General features: G+C 54.3%; 2 protein-coding genes across 4 annotated transcripts in view; both read left to right on the top strand.

The window, feature by feature from the left end:
* Window positions 1–7,658, top strand: part of SYMPK (symplekin scaffold protein) — a 36,176-nt gene extending 28,518 nt beyond the window's left edge. For all 3 annotated transcript variants that reach the window (XM_081807125.1, XM_081807124.1, XM_081807126.1), the window contains 8 exons: window positions 25–125; window positions 708–798; window positions 1,414–1,515; window positions 5,124–5,311; window positions 6,210–6,386; window positions 6,549–6,644; window positions 6,907–7,236; window positions 7,413–7,658. In XM_081807125.1, the coding sequence (XP_081663251.1) occupies window positions 25–125; window positions 708–798; window positions 1,414–1,515; window positions 5,124–5,311; window positions 6,210–6,386; window positions 6,549–6,644; window positions 6,907–7,236; window positions 7,413–7,547 (1,220 nt within the window). In that variant the 3' untranslated portion in view covers window positions 7,548–7,658. The remainder of the gene's footprint in view (window positions 1–24; window positions 126–707; window positions 799–1,413; window positions 1,516–5,123; window positions 5,312–6,209; window positions 6,387–6,548; window positions 6,645–6,906; window positions 7,237–7,412) is intronic.
* Window positions 7,659–7,892: 234 nt separating this feature from the next.
* On the top strand, window positions 7,893–21,522 carry RSPH6A (radial spoke head 6 homolog A). Its single transcript, XM_081807127.1, has 6 exons — window positions 7,893–8,617; window positions 11,513–11,750; window positions 14,301–15,065; window positions 16,407–16,551; window positions 17,305–17,422; window positions 21,132–21,522. Exons 1-6 carry the CDS (start codon window positions 7,962–7,964, stop codon window positions 21,367–21,369), a joined length of 2,160 nt encoding a protein of 719 aa, XP_081663253.1. The 5' UTR covers window positions 7,893–7,961; the 3' UTR covers window positions 21,370–21,522.
* The last annotated feature ends 575 nt before the right edge of the window (window positions 21,523–22,097 follow it).

The following is a 22,097-nucleotide window of genomic DNA, read 5'->3' as shown; positions in this document are numbered from 1 at the left end:
CCCTGCTTACTCTTCTGCCTGCAGTCCCGCCCTCCCCAGAGCTGGTGAAGCGGGTCCGGGATCTCTACCACAAGCGATTGCCAGATGTCCGCTTTCTCATCCCTGTGCTCAATGGACTGGAGAAGGTACAGAGCTGGATGTCCGGGTGTCCCCACTGATGAAGACGGGCAGGGCAGGGATGGGTGCCCAGGTACCCATGTCAGACGCTTTTGAGCCCATCCCAGGGCTCATCAGACTACGGAGCAGTCTCACCTCTGCTTCATCCTCTGTGACCTCAGGCAGGCCACCCCCTTCTCTGCGCCTCGGTTTTCTTCTCTGTCAAGTGAGGATCACAGTGACCCACACACACAGGCCTGTTCCAAGGCCTAAATGTGTTTCCCCTGCCCAGGTCTTATTCCTAACAGGCTGTGGGGCCTTGGTGAGCCTGTCTTCTCCCGTGTAAAGTGGGAATGATGATGACACCCTTCCCCTGCAGGGGCCATCAGGGGGCGTGTGGCACCAGGAAGGCTCAGATGGGGAGTGATGAGGCTGGGGCTGAGTCAGGCCCAGTGACTCAGGGAGAAGGCTCAACCCCGAGGGACCAGAGGGAGCTCGAGGAGGGAAGTATCCAAGGGTGTGGCAAGGCCGCAGCTTCTCCTCGCCTCCTCAGGGTGAGCATTTGGGATAGGGGTGCCCTCTGACCGGCCTCCCCTGCCCTCCCCCTGCAGAAAGAAGTGATCCAGGCCCTGCCAAAGCTCATCAAACTCAACCCCATTGTGGTGAAAGAGGTCTTCAACCGCCTGCTGGGCACCCAGCACGGTAGGTGGCATCTTCCATGGTTGAAAGAAGCAAAGTAGAACTTACAACATAGAAAAATGACCCAGTGACCTAGGATGGGCTCCTCCCCCTCACCCCAGGGGCTGGTGCTAGGGGGGGAGTGAGGCTGGCTGTTGCACCTATAACACGTGATTTAAAACCCCCACACAAGAGTGTTTGGGACCCTCCAAACCGCACCAGCAGAGCGCCATCTCCCCTAGAATTGCCTCTAAGCACTGTCGTCGAGCACGTTGCCCGGCCCAGCCTGTCCTGTCCAGCAAATGCCCATGTCTGTGCTGTGGGGGCGGGGGGGGTCCGGCCTTCTGGGGGCACAGCCCAGGGAGGAGGGCGAGGAACTGCTGCACCACATCCGATGTTGCCCTAGAAGGGTAGGAACGCAGTGTGGGGGAGGAGGAGAGCAAGGTGAAGGCTTCCCAGAGGGGGTAGCATTCAGTCCCCTCTTTTTCTTCCCCTGCTCTAGCCCTCTGTCCTCCTAGTCCCATTGAAGCAGAGGGCACCTCATCTTCAGTCACCACGCCCCTAATCTGCAGGACCCAGACATATCTCTTCACTTAGACGCCGTATTGTCTCCTTCCCCTTCCCACTCCCTCCCTGCAGGTGAAGGGAACTCAGCCTTGTCCCCGCTGAACCCTGGAGAGCTTCTGATCGCACTGCACAACATCGACTCGGTGAAGTGTGACATGAAGTCCATCATCAAAGGTGAGGCGCTCCCCCCCCCGCCCCAAGTGGCCTGGCTGCTGCGGACCCGGGGAAGAACCTCAGGCACCCACATGTCCCTGCTGGAATCTGCCGAGTTGGAGATGTGCCACCTGCAACCCCATCTCCGCTCTGGACACCTGCCCTCATTCCTTTGCCCTCCCTCCCTCCTCTCTTTCCTCCCTCCCTCCGTCCAAGGGACTGGTGCATCTGCTATGCGCTGGCACAGAGTAGTCCTCAAGAAAGGTGGGGAGCCCCTCCCTCCCCAGCCCTGGCTCGAGGAATGAAGGAAGCAGAGCCCTCGGCCCAGCAGGGGGCAGAGGGGCAGCAGAGCAGATGGAGCACGCCAGGGCTGTTGTCGGACCAGGAGTAGATGCCAAGTCTGGTCCGGGCTCCAGTTGAGGCAGGAGAAGGTGCCTCCAGGGTAGGGGGTGGGGGACAAACTGGCCAGCTCCCCTCAACCAGCAGTTTCCTAATAGCTGCCGCCACCACTTACCGAGCACTTACACTGAGCCACGCTCTCCTGAGTGCCTTACAGGCCTGCTTGCCGACACACACCACCCGTTACCTGGTGAGTATGCAGACTTCCATCTTACAGACAAGGAAATGGAGGTTCCAGAGAGGTTGAGGAACTTGCTCAGGGCCGCACACAAGCTGAGTGGTGTAGTGGAACCACCCAGAATCTGAAGCCCACTAGACCCCAGTTGAAATCCAGCTCTGCCAGTTCTGCCCGCCCATGGCACCCTGGGTCCCAGGGCCACCACCTCCCATAGGAGGACTTCTCTCCATCAACTCTCCTCAGCACTGCCCCCCACTCCTCCCCGAGGGAGGTTTCTGGTCCAGAAGTCGTGCTTTCCCACCAAGGTGGGAGCCCTCACTGTTGCCCCCTCTACTCAGAAGACCCCTGTCCTTTGATTCGTCCTCTTCTTTAAGAGCGGGGAGGGGGTCCCCCCAACCACCACCACTTAGCTGCTTGTCTAGCCTAAAATAGCTCCTCCCGTGACGACTAACTTCCTGGCCTTCCTCAGCAAGTTCTCTCAGAATCTTTTAGGTCGAGAGAGGAGCTTGTGGAAGTCTAAAACTCACACTACAACGGAGGAGGGACTAAGGCCTCTAGTGAAAGAACAGTAAAGTGAAAAGCGTCTCGAAGCTGAGCATCCAGAAGTGGCCTTTTTATTTTTTATTTTTTTACATTTGTTTGTTTATTTATTTAAGTAATCTCTACATCTAGCATAGGGCTCGAACTCATGACCCCGAGATCAAGAGTCACATGCTCCTCCGACTGAGCCAGCCAGGCGCCCCCAGAAGTGGCCCTTTTACAGGCTATAGCCCCTTTGATGATGTCAGGGAAGCTATGGGCCCATTCCCGAGGATGACAGGCTCACACAGTCTTGCGCACAATTTGAGGGGATTCACAGACCCCACCACCCCACTAAGTCCATCCACAGACCCAGATTAAGTCCCAGGAAGAAAAAGAGCCTTGCCACAGGTCATCAGGTGGCCAGCAGCCAGGTGCCTGGAGACGTCATCAAGGCCTGGCCTTTAGAAGCCTACCTGTTTCTTTCTACAAGCCCAGGTCTACATACAGCCTCCATGCTGCTGAGCGCCTAGCAACCTTCCAGCCGCTCTCCCTACCTGCTGTTTGTCCCCAGCACCCAAGCTAGCCAGTTCCCAGAGTACGTTTCTCTGTTTGGGCCCCAGTGGTTTTCCTGGTTGCACTAGGAACCCCATTCAACTATAAGCTCTGGATCCAAAATCCAGTCCCGTTTTCTGCACCGTTGGATCCCCCATGCCTGATAGTATAAGCATTCATTCATGGCATTCACTCCTTTAAAAGCCACCCTCTCTCTGGTGAGCTTTTCTATAATGGGACCTGCCCCAGTGGTCTGGTGCAGCAATTAAAGAAAACTCAGTGAGCGCCTCTGCTCAGCCCTGTGCCAGGCAGTGCTGGGGACCCAGCAGCGATGGAGATAGCCCTGGTCCTGCCCTCTGGGGCTCACGGTCCATCCCCAGATGATAAGAGCCCACAGTGAGCAGAGCTGGGACAGGGGAGCCCCAAGAGGACATCTGAGCTGAAACCACAGAGAGATGAGTAGGGGTGAGGTAGCAGGGGAGACACTGATCCCAGAGAAAGGAAGAGTATTTGCAGAGGCCAAGAGATGTGCTGGCATGGCCTGGTTCTGGAACTGCAGAGGTGAGGCTGACTAGATCTTGAGGTTTAGGGGAAGGGGCCTGGTCAGGAGAGGTCAGATTAAAAGCATTAAGAATACCATGCCTGGGCCCCACCCACACAGGGTCTCCTAGGCCACAGTAGATTGGACTTGATACCTTGAGGGCCCCTGGGAGGTGTATGGGGTCAGGCTGAGCTTTCGAAAGGACCCCTCCTTCGCCTGCTATGGAGGGTGGATTAGAGGGCTGGGTGGAAGGCCCAGGGGGAGACTTGGGTGGGGCGGGGAAAGGGGGGTTGGTTGTGGACCCTTTTAGGCAGAGCAGGCAGGAGCCAGCCACTAACTGGAAGGGAGGAGGAGGAGGAGCTTTCTTGGTTTCTGGTAGGTTCACTCTGGCTTCTACACTGTCCTTACCTTCTACACTCCTCTGCTCCTTTGGCCTAGATACTTGCCCTACCTCGCTCTAGTCTCCTTCCTGCCTGTGTTCCTGCAATGCCTCCATCCTTCCCCTGTTCCTTATAGGAGCCCCCCTCATTCCTTATAGGCACCCACACCTGTTCTCCATTAGCCTCTCAAGGATTGGGGGCCTCTCTTTTGGCTCAATAAAGACTTCCTGGTTGACAGACTCACATGGCAAGTGGTGTTTGGGGAAGAAGGGGTTCAGAGGCAGTACCTGGGGTCTCCCCATTACACAATGGATTGGAGCACCGCCGATCCCACTGATTTTGGGGTACCACTACCCATTCCTGAGGGAACAGACCCCAAGGCCTGCCCTGGCCTGCCTGCCTTCGTGGATGCCCCTATTGTGCTGGCCCTCCCTGGGCCCTTCCTGGCACTGGGTGTTGAGCTGGGGAGCACTTCATCTGCCCAGGCTTCCTCCTCTTGCTCCTTCCTCCCTTGTTATTTTGTGTGCTGTGCCTCCCACGTGCGTCCACGTCTGGTATCCCTCCAGCACCAGCACAAATCCTTATGCTCTGGTCAGGATTGGGAGTGGGCAGCCCCTTGACCAGCCTGCTGGTGGAGGGCATCTCTGGTCTCCTACAGGGGGTCTTACGGAAGTCAAAATTGCCTTCCCTCTCTGGTAGGGGTGGGAAGGGTAAGCCAGCATGGGCCCCCAGGCATTGGCAACCTGTCTCTCCTGCCTCGGCCTTTCCGTGGGTTGCCCCCAAAGAAGAAGGGCCAAGGTCTGCCCACTCTGCCCAGCGTGGGGCTTCCAGCAACTGAACATGTCTTTTCCCTTCGACCAACACCCCAGGCCACAGTATCCCCTCAGGGACCTGCTGGGTGAGGAAGTCTCTCTCGTCCAGAGCTTCAGGAATGAGGGCTAGGTCTCCACTCATGTGGGCACATTAATGGGGCTGAGGCTCTCTAAGGGTGGTGGGGCTCCCACCTTCCCAGGGGAGCTGGGCAAAGAGGACAGGCCCACTCTCCGCCTCCTCGCAGCCACCAACCTGTGCTTTGCGGAGCGGAACGTGTACACATCGGAGGTGCTGGCCGTGGTGATGCAGCAGCTGATGGAGCAGAGCCCCCTGCCCATGCTGCTCATGAGGACCGTCATCCAGTCTCTGACCATGTACCCCCGCTTGGGGGGTTTCGTCATGAACATCCTGTCCCGCCTCATCATGAAGCAGGTAACCCGCCCCCGGCCGCCCCAGTCCTGCAGGCAGTGGGCTGCGGCAGGACACACTGAAGATAGATGGGAGGCAGGATTCCGGGCTTTTCCAGCCTGCTTGCCTCCCACCCTGCAGAGGGAGCCAGGATGAGGAGAGCACACTCTAGGAGACCGGCCAGCCCCTTTGCCCTGCCCTGGGCCAAGACAGTACAGCCCAACAGGGGTCACTAACTCGGCTCCAGGGCTCCAGATGGCAGTGTGATGCGTGAGGGCAGGAACAGGTGGTGGTAGGCTTCACCGGGTGGGCGTCCCAGGAGAGGCCTAGTGCCCCTTGCCACCACCTCTGCACCCAGCCAGGATGCATACTAGAGCTGAAAGATGGGCCCATTTCTCAAGAGAAGCTAGAAATCTGGGTTTCTAAAAATATCGTGATGAAATTAAAAAAAAATTCTCAAGCGCTCAGACTAGATTCAGCCCACAGGTTGCCACTTTGCAACATCCGGCTTAGAGGTGCGGTGCAGATTCAGACAGCCCTGGGTTCAAACCTCAGTTCTGCCCCATGGTACCCGCCTGACCGTGGATGAGCCCCCGCACCTTCCCAGGTCTCGTCTGTTTAGCAGGGCTGAGTCACCCCTTGAGGCTGCTGCGAGAGTGAGTTGAGACTGCTCACATGAAAGGGTGTTCCGTTTTCTTCTCCCCTTTCCCTGGGCTGCCCTCATGCCTCAGCTGCTTGGGATCAGGAAGAGAACGTTAGAAAGTCCTCTGGAGGGCTGGAGGTCAGGGCTGTGGGTAGCCCAGAGGACTCTGTTGGATGGTAGGGATTTGGGCCCCATCTTGGTAAGGTTTGAATTTCTTTCAGTTTCTGGGGTGGCTTCCTGTGCACCCCCTCAGGACCGCTCCCTCCCTGCCCCGTCCAGGTGTGGAAGTATCCCAAGGTGTGGGAGGGCTTCATCAAGTGCTGTCAACGCACCAAGCCCCAGAGTTTCCAGGTCATCCTGCAGTTGCCACCCCAGCAGCTGGGTGCCGTCTTTGACAAGTGCCCAGAGCTCCGGGAGCCCCTGCTGGCCCACGTCCGATCCTTCACCCCCCACCAGGTACCCCAGGGTGTGGGATGGGTGGCCCCATGGGTTCAGCCCTGGAGGACTGGATGGGGGTGGGCAGAGGGGAGCCCTGCACTGCTGCAGAAGCTCAGAGGCGTCCACTAGGGGTCTCGGGTCTGGGCACTCCATAGAGCCCCCAATCTGCTCTTCCCCTAGCAAGCACACATCCCCAACTCCATCATGACCATCCTGGAGGCCAGTGGCAAGCAGGAGCCAGAGGCCAAGGAAGTACCTGCCGGGCCCCTGGAAGAGGTGAGGGCCCACAGCTCCCCAACCCCCAAGCCAGCAAGGCCCACCCTGTCCTCCTCCCCACCTCAGCCACCTGTCTGGTGGAGGCTCCTGCTGAAAGGGATGGGAGGTGGGGGAACAGTTGCCCCTTATGTACTCCCTATGCCCACCCTGCTGTCTCCCTCAGGGTGCTTTCTGGCTCTTTGTCACCATCCTCTGACAGCAGCCTATGACCTGGCCCCCATACCCCCGCTCTGAGTTTCTGTGTGCCTTTCCCCACCCCCAGGACGACCTGGAGCCCTTGGCCCTGGCCCCGGCCCCAGCCCCAGCCCCCCGGCCCCCTCAGGACCTCATCGGCCTGCGGCTGGCCCAGGAGAAAGCCTTAAAGCGTCAGCTAGAGGAGGAACAGAAGCTGAAGCCAGGAGGAGTGGGAGCCCCCTCGTCGTCGTCCTCTTCCTCCACCCGGCCAGGCCCTCCCCAGCCCGAAGAAACCATAGATTTCCGGGAGGAGGGGCCTGAGTGTGAGACCCCGGCCATCTTCATCAGCATGGATGACGACTCGGGGCTGACCGAGGCCGCACTCCTGGACTCTAGTCTTGAGGGGCCCCTACCTAAGGTAGGGATGACAACCTCCAAGCAGCAAAGGAAGAAAACAATTAGGGCCCCCGGGTGAAGGGTATATGCCAAGTGCCCAGGGTCGGGCGGAGGCGGGGAGGGTACAGCCCGAAGGAAGTGTGGAGTTAGGGCCACGCTAAGCTATCCTTGACCCGCTCCCCCTTCTCCTGTCACCAGGAGGCAGCGGGCGGGTTGACCTCAAAGGAGGAGCGCAGTCCCCAGACCCTCACCCCTGCCGGAGAAGACACCATGAAGACCCCCAGCCCGGCCGCTGAGGAATCCGGGGAACCCGAGAGCAAGGGGAACAGCTGACGGGGCTTGGTGGGGAAGGGGAGTGGGGCAGGGAGCTCGGGAAGGGCGGGGCGGGGCCTAGCCGGCGGGGCTTTGCCTTTAAAATTAAAAAGATCGCGGGTCTGGGGCGTGGATGCAGTCTCTCGTCTCTCCCTGCGTGTCAGCTGTGGGACTGCACGGTGTGGAGTGAACGCCCCCAGGTGCTGGCTGGAAGACTGGCAGGCCCTCGGTCGTGGGGCCGCGCCTGCGCAGAGACCAGCTCCTCGGCCCCGGCGTCCGCGCGCGCCCTCCCGTGGTAACGGCCCGCCCCCTCCCTCCTTAGAAACGGGCGCGGCTGGCGTAGAGGCTACAGGGCGTGTGCTGGCAGGCGGGCGACAGGTCTGGCCTGCCTGTCTGCAAGCCTTCCTCCTGGAAGTCTGCGACCTCCTTTGAACTATGGGGGACCCACCGCCCGACCCTGAGCCCCGTCCCCAGCAGCCCTCAAGTCGGAGGAGTTCCCAGGTCTCCCAGCGGCGCAGTCGGGAACTCAGTCAGCCCCCGCCCACCATCTCCGAGGAGGTGCCGCCGATAGCCTTTGACGGCCGGGTCCTGCAGAGCGGTCAAGGGATCCTGGCGAGCCAGACCAACCTCCAGGACTGGTCATCAGGGCCCCCCCTGACCCAACAGGAGATGTTCCAGGCTGAGGAAGCCCAGTTGGGTGGTGTAGAGTACACGTCCCTGAATATGGGCTTTCAGCCCCAACCTTATCTGGAAGAAGGCGGGATCCAGGCCGCCCGAAACGCCAGTCTAATGCTGCAGCAACTACAGCAGGGCCAAGGCAGCCTCTTCCAGCAACTGGACTCTGCCTACCTGGAGACCCAGCCCAACTTCTTGGGCCAGTTCAACATGTACCAGGGAGAAGACCTACAGTTCAACCAGGGTGCCCTGCATGGGCCCTACATGAGGGATGACCCCGCCCTCCAGTACTCGCCCTCCGAGCTGGGCTTCATGCCCTTCAATATGGAGGTGCCTGAGCCAGAGCCTCGGGAGCTGGCCGTACAGAATGCCAAGGCCTACCTGCTGCAGACCAGCGTCAGTTGCAGCCTCAGCCTGTGAGATGGGGCTCATGAGTGGGGGGGGGGGCGGGGATGGGACCCAGGCAGGGAAAGGCCCCATCCAGCCAAGACTCTGCCTCAGGCTCTGGGGTCTCTTCTGTCAGACGGGATCATCCCTCGTGGATAATCAGTGCCTGCTCCAGGGGCATCTGACTCAGACTAGGAGTCAGGGGATGAAACTAATAATAGCTAATATTTAGTTTCCAAACGTCATGCCACCATTCACACGTTAACATCTAGTTCTCACAGCTGAGATTAGCACACCTACTGTCCCTGTTTTACAGAGGATGAAACTGAGACAGAGAAATTAGGTCCCGTATCCAAGATGATAACAGCTAGGATGTGGCAGATACGTGTGATTTGGCTCCTGAGGCCCCATTCTCCACTAAACTTTTCTGCCTGGGGAAGGCACTTGCCAAGGCTGGTTAGCTGTAGTCAATACACTTCTCAGTCTCCATTACATCTTAGTGAAATTTACATTCTAATTGGGAGAATGGACAAGATAACAAGTGATAGGTGATGATAAGAGCTAAAGTGGAAAGTAAAGCAGGGTAAGTGGGGTTAGGGAGTACATGTTAAATAGCATGAGGTCAAGGAAAGCCTCAGAGGAGGTAACATTTGATCAGGGACCTGAAGGAGATGAGGGAGAGCACCTTGGAGGTAACTGGAGGAACAGTGGTTCAGGTATAGGACACAGCACGTTTAAAGGCTTTAAGGCTTGCTGTGTCTGAGGAACAGCAAGGAGGCTGATATGACTGGAACCAAGGGAGAAAGGGGGAGCAGGAGGAGACAAGGCTGGAGAAGTAACAGATCTTGTTAAAGTACGAAACTAACCCTATCCCTCCTATGTGCAGAGCTTGCCATGGCTCCCCAGTGCCCTCAGGAGTCAGTTCATGCTTCTCACAACAGCAGTTCAGCCCCTACTGGCTCTCCAAACTTCATCTCTAGTCAGCTCCTGATCCAGGATCCTAGAGTCTAGTCAAAATTCACCTCTAGCTCTTCCCACCCTCAGGAACTTCAAGGCTATTGAAAAACCGAGACCAAAGTCTGAACTCTCCTTACCCTTCCCAATTCAGTGATGGCTCTCCAGCACACCCCAGACTGCCACCAAATGGCTTTGAAATTAGACCAATCTGGTTTCAAATCCTGGCTGTGCAACCACTGTGTGACCTCATGCCCTCAACTCTTCTAAGCCTCCGTTTCCTCATCTGGAGAGTAGGGATCATCATTGTTCCTCAGATGTGTGATTGTGGTTGAGAATCCAGCACTGCTCCCAAGTGCCCAGCATAGTCCCAGGCTTAGTTGCAAAGAAGCCATTACAATACTGTCATCACTCTGCCTCCTCTCTCCCCACAACCCCTCTCCCCTCTTCCACCCCAGCCACTCTGACTTCTTCGGTGTTCCTCCAACATGCCAGGCGCACCCTCAGTTCAAGGCCTCTGCACATCATTCCCAATCACATCACCTGCACACCATGGCAGTTTCCCTCCTTCCTTTCCAATCCTTTTTACCTTTCCTTTCTTTTTCATGTCAGATTGCATTGGCTGGGACCTCCAGTGCAGTGTTAAATACAAGCTGTGAAAGCAGGCATCCTCGTTACCAGTCTCATAGGGAAAAATTTTCAGTCTTTCACCATCATGTGTGCTGTAGGTTACTTATGGATCCCCTTTATATGATTATAAAAATTTACCTTCTATTCCTAGTTTGCTGGGGTTGTTTTTTTTTTGTTGTTTAAGTCATAAATGACTGTTGAATGTTATCAAAAATTTCTCTGCACTGGTTGAGATTATCTTACATATATATGTATATATACATATATATATTTATTTAAGATTTATTTATTTTAGAGAGCATGCACAAGTGGGGGGGGGTTAAGGGAGAGAATCCCAGACTCCCCGCTGAGTGGGGATCCTGATGCGGGGCTCGATCTCATGACCCTTGAGATCATGACCTGGGCTGAAATCATGAGTCAGACACTTAACTGACTGAGCCACCCTGGGCCCCAACTTACATATATATTTTTTAACATATTAACATGAGTTATATTTTTTCTATTTTCCTAATATCAAGCCCAGTCCTGTTATTAGCCCAGTTTAATCATGGTGTGTCATCTTTTTGAGAGTAACTTTTTGCTGGGTGCCATTTGCTAATATTTAGCTTAGAATTTCAGCATCTATATATATTTTTAAGATTTTTATTTGTTTATTTGAGGGAGAGCCAGAGAGAGCACAAGCAGGGGGAGCAGCAGAGGGAGAGGGAGAAGCAGGCTCCCTGTTCAGCAGGGAGCCTGACATGGGGCTTGAACCCAAGACCCTGGGATCATGACCTAGGCTGAAGGCAGATGCTTAACTGGCTGAGCCATCCAGGCGCCCCTGCAGCATCTATATTTCTAAGCAGGCATCCTCTAATCTAATCCTGCTAATCTATTTCTAAGATTGGCATGGAATGTTCCTGTCTCCTAGTTTCCTTGAGCTTTGTTAACATTCTGTTAGACTCATGAAATGTCTCAGAGCCTACCCACCAGTTGTTCCCTCTGACTGAAACACCCCCAATATCTGTATGGTTTGCCTCACGTCATTCAGATCTCAGCTTAAATGTGCCCTTTGGTGTGACCTTCCCTGGCCTCCCTATTTAAAATCAGAAGCCATCTCCTGTCCCTGGCATTCCCAGTCCCCATTCCCTGCTTTGTGTTCATAGAAAGACACTATATATTTTTGCCTATTTGGTTGATGTCTGTCTCCATCATCAGAATGTGCGCTCCACCAGGGCAGGGACATTTTCTCTTCCCTACGGGGTCCCCAGCGCCAGATACAGGGCCGGGCACACAACAGTGAGCTCACTGAGCTGAGCGAGTGATGTCTCCCACCTCCCACTCCCTCCCGCGGGAGGCAGGTATGAGCACCTGGTGAACCTGCTGACCAAGATCCTGAACCAGCGGCCCGAGGACCCTTTGTCCATCCTGGAGTCGCTGAACCGCACCACACAATGGGAGTGGTTCCACCCCAGGCTGGACACCATGCGGGACGACCCTGAGATGGAGCCCAACTACGAGACGGCGGACAGGCAGAAGGCGCTATTCCTTCGGAGCGGCGCCGCAGGCGAGGGCGAGCAGGAGATGGAGGAGGAGGTGGTGAGTGAGCCGGTGGGAGGGGCGCGAGGCGGGGCCGGCAATGGCCGGGGCTTCGGCACCGCCTGTGCTTCTGTCCCGAAGTGAGGGAACGCACGGTGTGACCCAGAAACACAAACGATTTCAGTTTCGTGTGCGCACCGGGCCGAGGGGGCCAGGACCAGGTCACAGAGGGCTTTGAATGCCCGCCAAGGGGCTTGGGCTTTCTCCTGAGGCGTCTGGAACGCCCTGAAGTGTTTGAAGCAGAAGAAGGGCTAGTGGGCTCTGCCTTTTAAGAAAGCAGAACTCCTGTGGAGGTGGAGACTGGTCCCTCTTACCATCCTTGACTCCTTCCTCCCGAAAATAATTCTGCTTTGCAGACGTTCTCTGTGAAGCCCATTGCCTCCTGGAGTCTCTCCACGCTGAAGTGCCCACTAATTCCCGGACTCAGTCTCCCCTTTTATTAAGTTGAGACCCTCTAAGAACTCTTTCACTCTTGGCCCCTTAACATTTCACTATCCTTAGAATATTTAATTCCACGATTGTTTCCAGAATTGGACGACGGCGGAAAATTCAGGTAAAGTGTTCTTTCACTCGTTCAAGAAAAATTTGTTGAGGACTCTTTATGATCATTCTGACACCTCCTAGGCCCCTGCTAAGAGCTTGGAGAGCTCTCGTTTCATCCCTAAAATAACCCTGCAAGTCGAGTGCTACTTATTCCTATTTATAGAGGAAAGACGCAGGCTCAGAGGGCAGGAAGGTGGGAAGTACCAGGGACTGGACTAAGAAAGTAGGGCCATGATCTCCAAAGCCCGTGCTATATACAACCTTTGACCTATCTGCAGACGCTGTTGCTCTGTGCTCACTTCTATCTATGCTTCTGAGACTCCAGGATTCTGGCGATAGTGGGGTGGGATGGTGAGAGAATGGGAGAAGGACAATCTGACAAAGGAATGAACCCTTGGGTGAGCAAAGCGCAGGTGGAAATCCCAAGTCTTGGGCACGAAGTTCTACCCGGGAATAGGGTTTTGAATTTCACATCCAGTTTCTCCTCAGGAGGCCCCACCCACTTAGAACTGCACCCTTCCTTCCCTACCCCCAGGTCTTACCCACATCTAACTCAAGTCCCCGAAGGCCCCGCCTCCTTAGAACGCTTTGCTCCTAGAGGCCCCGCCCCTTAGAACACCGCTGCACTTGAGGCTCCGCCTCCTTGGAAATCAGTCCGTGGGGAGGCTCCGCCCCTTCAGACGCCTGGTCCCTGAAGGCCCCACCCCCTTAAGTACTTGGAGCTGGGATTTTTTTGTTTTTGTTTTTGACAGAGAGAGACACAGCGAGAGAGGGAACACAGCAGGGGGAGTGGGAGAGGGAGAAGCAGGCTCCCCGTAGGGAGCCCGATGTGGGGGCTCGATCCCAGGACCCCGGGACCACGACCCGATGGGAAGGCAGAGCTTAAGGACTGAGCCACCCAGGCGCCCCTGGGGCTGGGATTCTTAATGGGAGGTCAGCAAACGGGCAAAATTGTGGGCATTTGTGGCCTGTGCATGTCTCTAGGAGGAGACTTAAAGAAATCCGTGATTCAGCTTTTTGTATTTATTTTTCTGACAGGAGATGGGGCTCTCATTTCCCTTTTTCTAGTCCCCAGCAGCATTTGTGGAAAAATGCATGCTTTCCTTATGCCCTCCTTTGAAATGCCATCTCTATGAATTATTTACACCTATATGGACTCGACCTGTTTGTGGGTTCTCTATTCTTCACGTTCGCTCTGTGGCTGGCTTTCTGCTTTAGAACTCTCCTGCCTGCTGTGTACAGCTGCTGCATAGCAGGTTTGGCTATTTGATAGCATAAGGCTCCCCGGCACCGGGCCTCTGTTTCATAACAGAGGCCGATTATTCTTGCATTTATAATTCCAGACTAACTTGGGGTGCGCTCAGCGTGAAATCTGCTTGCATTTCTCTCTCCCTCTCCCTCTCCCTCTGCCCCTCCCGCCGCTTGTTCTCTCTCTCTCTCAAAATAAATAAATAATACCTTTATTTTTTTTTAAAGACCAGCCTCTTCCCTTAATTTGCTATATGATTTGGGGTATCTGTTAGGGGTGCATTTGGCTGCAAGCAACAGAAACCATGACTAAAAGTGGCCTCTTTATCCCATAGAACAAGAAGGCTGGGGAGGCAAGGCAGCTCAGTGATGCCACTGGGGACAGGCAGTTTCTATCTTTTAGCTCTACCATCATTAGGGTATGGGACTTTGTCTCCCGTGCATTGCCTCATGGTCCCAAAATAGCTGCTGTGCCTCCAGATCTCACAACCCATTCCAGGCAGAAAGAAGAGGGAAGGATGAAGGAGCAACGGATTTTCTCCTAGTGGTTTGTTGTTGTTGTTGTTGTTGTTGTTTTGCCTTTTCTTTTCCTATAAGGGACATCCTCCCCAAGGACTTGCCCCTACATCTCACTGACCAGCAGTGGTCTCATGAGCAGCTGGGTTACAGAGTAGTTCACTTCTCTGGATTTTAGAAGAGTCAGGCTTGGGAGCAGGGCTTCAGCCTTCTTCCCTCTGCCCTCCACCCCACCCTCTGCAGGCTGAGACAGCAGTACCCAACATCATGGAGACGGCCTTCTACTTCGAACAGGCTGGTGTGGGCCTGAGCTCAGACGAGAGTTTCCGCATCTTCATGGCCCTGAAGCAGCTGGTGGAGCAACAGCCCATCCACACCTGCCGCTTCTGGGGCAAGATCCTGGGGCTGAGCCGCAGCTACCTGGTGGCTGAGGTGGAGTTCCGGGAGGGCGAGGAGGAAGGGGAGGAGGAGGAGGTGGAGGAGATGATGGAGGGCGGCGAGGGTCTGGACACACACGCTGAGGAGGAGGGCGAGGAGGACGAGGAGAAGGTCACCGACGTTATCCCCAAGCCCACGTGGAAGCCACCACCCGTCATCCCCAAGGAGGAGAGCCGCTCGGGCACCAACAAGTACCTGTATTTCGTGTGCAACGAGCCGGGCCGGCCATGGACACGGCTGCCGCACGTCACGCCCATCCAGATCGTGCAGGCCCGCAAGATCAAGAAGTTCTTTACAGGGTACCTGGACGCGCCGGTCATCAGCTTCCCGCCCTTCCCGGGCAACGAAGCCAATTACCTGCGGGCCCAGATCGCCCGCATCTCGGCCGCCACGCACATCAGCCCGCTTGGCTTCTACCAGTTCGGCGAAGAGGAGGGCGATGAGGAGGAGGAGGGCGGTGCGGGGCGCGACTCCTACGAGGAGAACCCCGATTTTGAGGGCATCCCGGTGCTCGAGCTGGTGGACTCGATGGCCAACTGGGTGCATCATACGCAGCACATCCTGCCTCAGGTGAGGTCCGGGGACTCCAGCCTCCCCGCCCCCGCACACCCCCCACCCCCGCTGTGTCAGAACCAGGGGGCTTTGGAGCACTGCTCTCTGCCAGATGGGGTGCTCACTAATGTGCACTCCTCTGTTGTTTCATTCGCTGGGCCGATGTCGGCTGCCGGTGCCCCTGACAGAAACCTTCCAGGGCCAGATGCATCCTGGTGGCCTGCGTTTTTCAGATTTTATTTTATTTTTTTTTAAAGGTTTTATTTATTTGACAGAGAGAGAGACAGCGAGAGAGGGAACACAAGCAGGGGGAGTGGGAGAGGGAGAAGCAGGCTTCCAGCTGAGCAGGGAGCCCGATGCGGGGCTTGATCCCAGGACCCTGGGATCATGACCTGAGCTGAAGGCAGACGCTTAACGACTGAGCCAGCCAGACGCCCCCGTTTTTCAGATTTTAAAAAGGTGACAGAGCGCACATACCAGATATCATGCAGCACCTCAAGCCAGGGGGCTGGGGCTGCAGCCATCCTCCAAGACTTTATTTCTGTTGCAAAACTGAATAACCTCTCATTAGTTCAGGTCGGGCACAAAAAAGCAACTTTTGGTTTTCACAGCTTTTCAGGTTTGGGAATTGTGGATAAGAGACTGAGGACCTGCCTTTCTTGAATGCCCGATGTGTTGGGCTTTATATTCATTCATTCACTCATTCAAGTTAACACCTGCTGTATGCTAGGAACTTTTTACTCATTCATTCATTCAACAAACTTTTATTGACCCTGGCAACGTTACTGAATCCAAATAACTCCTTTTGAGATCGTTACAACTGTCATTCCCGTTTCATAGTTGAGGCAACTGAAGTCGGCTCTATGCTGCGCGCTTTGGCTCATTCATTCAACAAACACGTATCAGCCCTCCAGTGCCTCATGGAACCCAACAGCAGTCCAATGAGAGAGACCCCATGACACCCCCATTCCATAGATGAGCAAACAGAGGATCATATGGGCTGCTGAATGTCAGCTCCACAGGGCAGAGATTTGGGGGGGCCTCTTTTCTCAAGGATTTATCCCCAGCACCTACCTGTATATAGTAGGCGCTCATTAAGTATAAGATGAATGAATGAATGAATGCACAGATGGGAGCCACACAGCTAGGGGGTGGCAGGAGTCTCCACCTCACCACTACAGCTCTCTCAGCCGCCCTCCCTTCCCTGACCTGTGTGACTAACCCTGTCCTCCGGCCCATCCCTGGCTCCCTGAGGATAGGGCCAGTGCCCAGTGTCCTTCCTGGCCCTTCACCTCCTCCCAGAGTGCAGGCCAGGCTCTGTCCGCCAGGCATGCCGACTGACCTTCCCCCCACCCCCAGGGCCGCTGCACTTGGGTGAACCCTTTGCAGAAGATGGAAGAGGAAGAGGAGCTGGGGGAGGAGGAAGAGAAAGCAGATGAGGGGATAGAGGAGGTGGAGCAGGAGGTCGGGCCCCCGCTGCTGACCCCGCTCTCAGAAGATGCAGGTAACCGTCCTCTTCACCCTCTTAACCTCACACACACCAGCCCACCGGAGCAGGTGGGGCCTGGGGAGAAAGTGGGAGGGACAGCAAGACTGCGGGGGGGCATCTCTCTGAGCCTCAGTTGTTCTCTCCTCTATACCATGGGCCTGGTGACAGCGCCTCCCTCGTGGGGTTATGGGGACACGTCCATCTTGTGAGCTGTGTCAGGCACCTGGCAATGTCCCGACTTATGGGGGGGTATGATCTTTTGAGTCCCATGTGGGTTTGGGGAGAGAGAGAGAGTTAAGCCTTTCCACAAAGGAGGCAGGACCTGAGCTGGATTTTTGGAAGCCTGGATAGGAATGTCCTGAGGTCAGAGCCTCAGGCACCTGGAGGAAGGGGAAAGGAGAGGGTGAGAGTGGGTGAGTGGACAGAGCCCAAATTTGAACCCAGATTTCCAGGAGCCCAGGGCCTGACCCGTGCGCTCTGCACCCTGGTCCAAACCAATGACCACCTGGAAGGGAGGCCACAGCAGCTCCTGCAAGGCAGGTGTGATAAGGATACCCACTTCTTGGGTGTGGTCACTGAGGCTCAGACAGATGCGGTGGCTTCCTGGGGCCACACAGCAAGAAAGTGATCTGGAGCCAGCCACAGTTCCCTTCATGCCCCTTCCTGTCCTCCCCCTTTGCTCTCTCCCCTCTTTCTGTCTCCCCTGCAGGGGGCTGTGCAGGGCTGCGGGGAGCTCTGACTTCCCTGGTGCTCTCCACTCCCCTGCAGAAATCATGCACATGTCACCGTGGACAGCCCGCCTGTCCTGCAGCCTCTGCCCGCAGTACTCCGTGGCCGTCGTGCGTTCCAATCTTTGGCCAGGGGCCTATGCCTACGCCAGTGGCAAGTAGGTCTTCTAGTCCCTTCCAGCAGAGAAAGCCCCTACAACTTCTTCAGTGGTGAGGGCAGGGGGCAGGATGGAGATCGGAAGGATCCCCTTCTGGAAGCCGCCAGGGCTGACCTCCACACTCAGTTCCAGGAATTCCACTAGGGCTAAATCCTGGACAAAGAGCGTGAGCCCCTCAGATAAAAGAATGGAGGATCAGAGAGGGGAAGGAACTGACTCAGGGTCACACAGCATATGCAGGATTCAAACTTGGATCTCTGGCCTCCTGGCCCAGGCCTCTCATCTATGTGGGTCACAGAGCCAGACAGGACTGAGGAGTCTACCTTGAGGTGACCCTGACAGGGGCAGAGCCTTGTGTCTGGGGGATGTAACTCCTTCCCCGGGGCCCCTGGACAGTTCTCGCTACAGGGCAGAAGTCTTCCCCATCAGGATCCCCCACCAGTTGCTCCAAAAGATCTGCAGGCTGAAGTCACTCCTGCATCTTCCCACCCACAGCTACACATTCACTGAGATGCTCACTACACACTCACTGCACACTGAGAGTCCCTTAGTCTCTGCCACCAGGCGCATCCCAGCCTTTCTGCTTAGCCACTTACGGGGTGCCCTCCTCTACCACTCTGTCCACTAGATGGCATGATAAGTTTTCATAGATTTTTCCTTTTCCATCTCCATGATAAACCTATATACTGCGTTGGATCCCGTGATGAGATTTCATGTAATCTTGATACCTTAACTACATTCTTTTGTTTTGTTTTGTTTTTTAAGATTTTTTATTTATTTGACAGAGAGAGACACAGCGAGAAAGGGAACACAAGCAGGGGGAGTGGGAGAGGGAGAAGCAGGCTTCCCGCGGAGCAGGGAGCCCGATCCGGGACTCGATTCCAGGACCCTGGGATCATGACCTGAGCTGAAGGCAGATGCTTAACGACTGAGCCACCCAGGCGCCCCCCTTAACTACATTCTTGGCAATTTTTTTCCCCTCCAGAAACAGAAGAGTCTCACTTGCTTGCTTTTGCCAACCCCCTTCCTCTGGCCACACTCTAATTTGCCAACATCTTTCTTTTCTTTTTTTTTTAAGACTCTTTTTTAAAAGATTTTATTTATTTATTAGAGAGAGAGAGCTTGAGCATGACAGAGAGAGAAAGGGAGAGAGCAGGAACAGGGGCAGGGGGAGAGGGAGAAACAGACTCCCTGTGGAGCAGGGAGCCCGATGCAGGGCTCGATCCCAGGACTCTGGGATCATGACCTGAGCTGGAGGCAGACGCTTAACTGATTGAGCCACCCAGGTGACCCTAAGTTTGTTGTTTTTTTTTTTTGACAGAGAGAGGGAACACAAGCAGGGGGAGTGAGAGAGGGAGAAGCAGGCTTCCCGCTGAGCAGGGAGCCCGATGTGCAGCTCGATCCCAGGACCCTGCGACCATGACCTGAGCCAAAGGCAGACGCCCAATGACTGAGCCACCCAGGCGCCCCAAGATTTTATTTTTAAGTGATCTCAACACCCAACACAGGGCTCGAACTCACAACCGAAAGTCACACGCTCCTCAACTGAGCCAGTCAGGTGCCCTGCCAACATCTTTCTGAAAGCAAAAGATCCAAATTTGGAGCTCCACTCATCCATCCATCCACCACTCAGTCGTCCATCCCTCCAATCATCCATGTTTTTTCCATTTTTTTTCTTTGCCAGCTGTATGCTAGGTCCCAGGCCCTTTATTGAAAAGGCGATGTGGCTCCTGCCCCTGAGAGCAGGCAGAGGAAGCACAGAGGTTAATGGTATAGCACCCCGCCCCCCAGCCAAATAAATACCCTGTTACAAACTAAGTACCACTAGGGACAGACAGTGCAGGGACCAATTACAGCTCCAAAGTCTCGTCTTAAGGGGATCAAAGTAGGATTCCTGGGGAGAGCAAACTTGACGTGAAATATTTGGGGAAAGAGAGAAGTAACGCGGAAAAGCAGGTAGAGGACATTCTAGACCAGAGCCTCCTAGACCATGAGTGCACAAGACCCCAGGGATCTGGTTGAAGTGCAGGTTCTGGTGGCACGGGAGTGGGGTTGGGGCCTGAGAGTCTGTCTTCCCAGCAAGCTCAACCTCCCGGGCGAGGCTTCCAAGGAGGCAATATATTTGAAGGCTCCAAGGAAGACCTGGTGGAAAACAATTGTCCTAGGAACAGCAAGGCTGTGATAAAGGGCAAAGCCACAGAGTCTCCATGGCAAATTCTCCATCCATCTCTCTCCCTCACCCCCACTCCTCTCTGCCTCTCTCCTTGTCTCCCAGTCCCCCTCCTTTGCTCCCATTTCCTCCTCTAGTTAAAATTCTGGGAACAGGTGGACTGACAGGGCTTGGCTCCAACCAGTTACATTCTTGTTTATTATCAGTGTCCTCCTTCTAGAATGTAGGCATCACCACAGGGATTCTTGCTTAAGGGGTTCACTGCTGGGTCCCCACATCTAGACCAGCACTGTCCAACACAAATAAAATACAAGCCACCTGTGTCATTTTAAACTTTTTTTTAAACTTTTTTTAAACTTTATTTAACTTTTTAATTTGTTTTTTTTTTTTTTAATTTTCTAGTAATGGCCATGTCCAAGAGTAAAAACAGGCAAAATTCATTTTAATAATATATTTTACTTCACCCTAAATATCCTAAATGTTATCATTACAATGTGAAAGCAATAATGTAAAAATTAACAAGCTATTTTACATTCTTTTATTTTCATACCATGTTCTTCAGAATCTGGTGTGAAGTTGACACTTAAAGCACACATTCCATTTGGAAGCTACCTTGTCATCAGAAGTACTTGACCTGTACTCAGATTTCACAACATTTACAGTTGAGAAAGTAGATTCATGGACCCCAGTTGTCCCAGACATGCTTAGACATTTTCTAGTAACCGAACTGAGTATCAGTTTTATTGCTTAAATTTAAATTCATTACAATGAAATAAAATCCATTCAAACAACAGCAGAACACACATTCTCCTCAAGTGTGCATGGAACAGCCTCCAGGACCAGACCATATGCTAGGCCATGAAACAAGTCTCAATAAATGTACCCAGATATTGATGGTATAAAATATGTTCTCTGGCCATACTGGAATGAAATTAGAGATCAGGGATGCCTGCGTGGCTCAGTTGGTTAAGCATCTGTCTTTGGCTCAGGTCATGATCCCAGGGTCCTGGGATCAAGTCCTATTTCAGGCTCCCTGAGGGGAGCCTGCTTCTCCCTCTGCCTGCCGCTCCCCCTGCTTGTGCTCTCTCTCTCTCTGACAAATAAATAAATAAATAAAACATTTAAAAAAAAGAAATTAGAAATAATAATAATAATAAAAAAAACAGAAGGAATTTGGGAGAATTTCACAGATATGTAGAAATTACCACACTCCTAAATAACCAGGGGGCTGAAGAAGAAATTGCAGGTGAAATTAGAAAATCAAATACAATTAGAAACTCAGCTGTTTGGTCACACTCACTGGCCACGTGTCAAGTGCTCAGTGGTTCCACATGCTGTTGCAGCTCTAGACACACCTGGCACTTAGGAGACAGATGCCCCATAACGACTGAAGAACACGCAGAGAAACCCCCTGGGCACATATCACCCCAACACCCACCACTCTGCAGTCGTGCTGGACCCAAGCTGGGTCCCACCTTCAATGAAAACCCAGGCTGGGGCCTTCGGGGAGGATTTCCCAGTATTTCTCCGCCTTTCCAGGAAGTTTGAGAACATCTACATTGGCTGGGGCCACAAGTACAGTCCTGAGAACTTCAACCCACCCCTGCCAGCCCCCATTCAGCACGAGTACCCCAGCAGCCCAGACGTCTTGGAAATGACTGACCCCACGGTGGAGGAGGAGCAGGCCCTCAAGGCAGCCCAGGAGCAGGCCCTGGCAGCCTCGGAGGAAGAGGAGGAAGATGAGGAGGAAGATGAGGATGAGGACCTGGAGGACTGAAGGGGACCCCCTAGCCCCCTCTCCCAAGCAGGTAGATAGCAGCTTTTCCCTCATGCATAGTGAGGGATGGGTTGTTTTGTTCACAGTTGGTTTGCCTGGAGGGCAGGGGTAGAAGAAGAAGGTAACTGCTCTAAATAAAATTTCCCCACGGCATCATGGCCTAGCTCCTCATTCAATTGTTGACCCGGCCTCCAAGTCAGGGCTGTTGGGCTCTGCTGGGAACAGACATTGGCTGGCACAGTCTCTCCTATCTGTGTCATTTATTCCTTCAGCAAACAACTACTGAAGTGCCTTCTGTCAGCCCAGCTCTGCTTTCCCAGGGCTCACACTCTACAGGAGAGACAGACAGTGACAACCCAGATGGGGGAGCCCAGAGGACGGACAGAGCTCCTGAAATGACTCTTTTTTTTTTTAAAAGATTTTATTTATTTATTTGAGACAGAGAGAATGAGAGACGGAGAGCATGAGAGGGAGGAGGGTCAGAGGGAGAAGCAGACTCCCTGCCGAGCAGGGAGCCCGATGCGGGACTCGATCCCGGGACTCCAGGATCATGACCTGAGCCGAAGGCAGTCACTTAACCAACTGAGCCACCCAGGCGCCCCTCCTGAAATGACTCTTAAAGTGTCAAGAACAGAGTGGGGAAGAGCATTCCAAGCAGAGGAGTGCAAAGACCCAAGGGCAAGAGAGCGTTGTGTTGAGGTTTCCTGAAACCCCATGTTAGGGACATG

This window comes from Leptonychotes weddellii, chromosome 16, assembly GCF_054177405.1.
Source record: "Leptonychotes weddellii isolate Sample4059 chromosome 16, ASM5417740v2, whole genome shotgun sequence".
In the NCBI taxonomy this organism is placed as follows: domain Eukaryota; kingdom Metazoa; phylum Chordata; class Mammalia; order Carnivora; family Phocidae; genus Leptonychotes; species Leptonychotes weddellii.
Note: the sequence above shows the minus strand (reverse complement) of the source record. Positions and strands in the feature narration are given on the sequence as shown.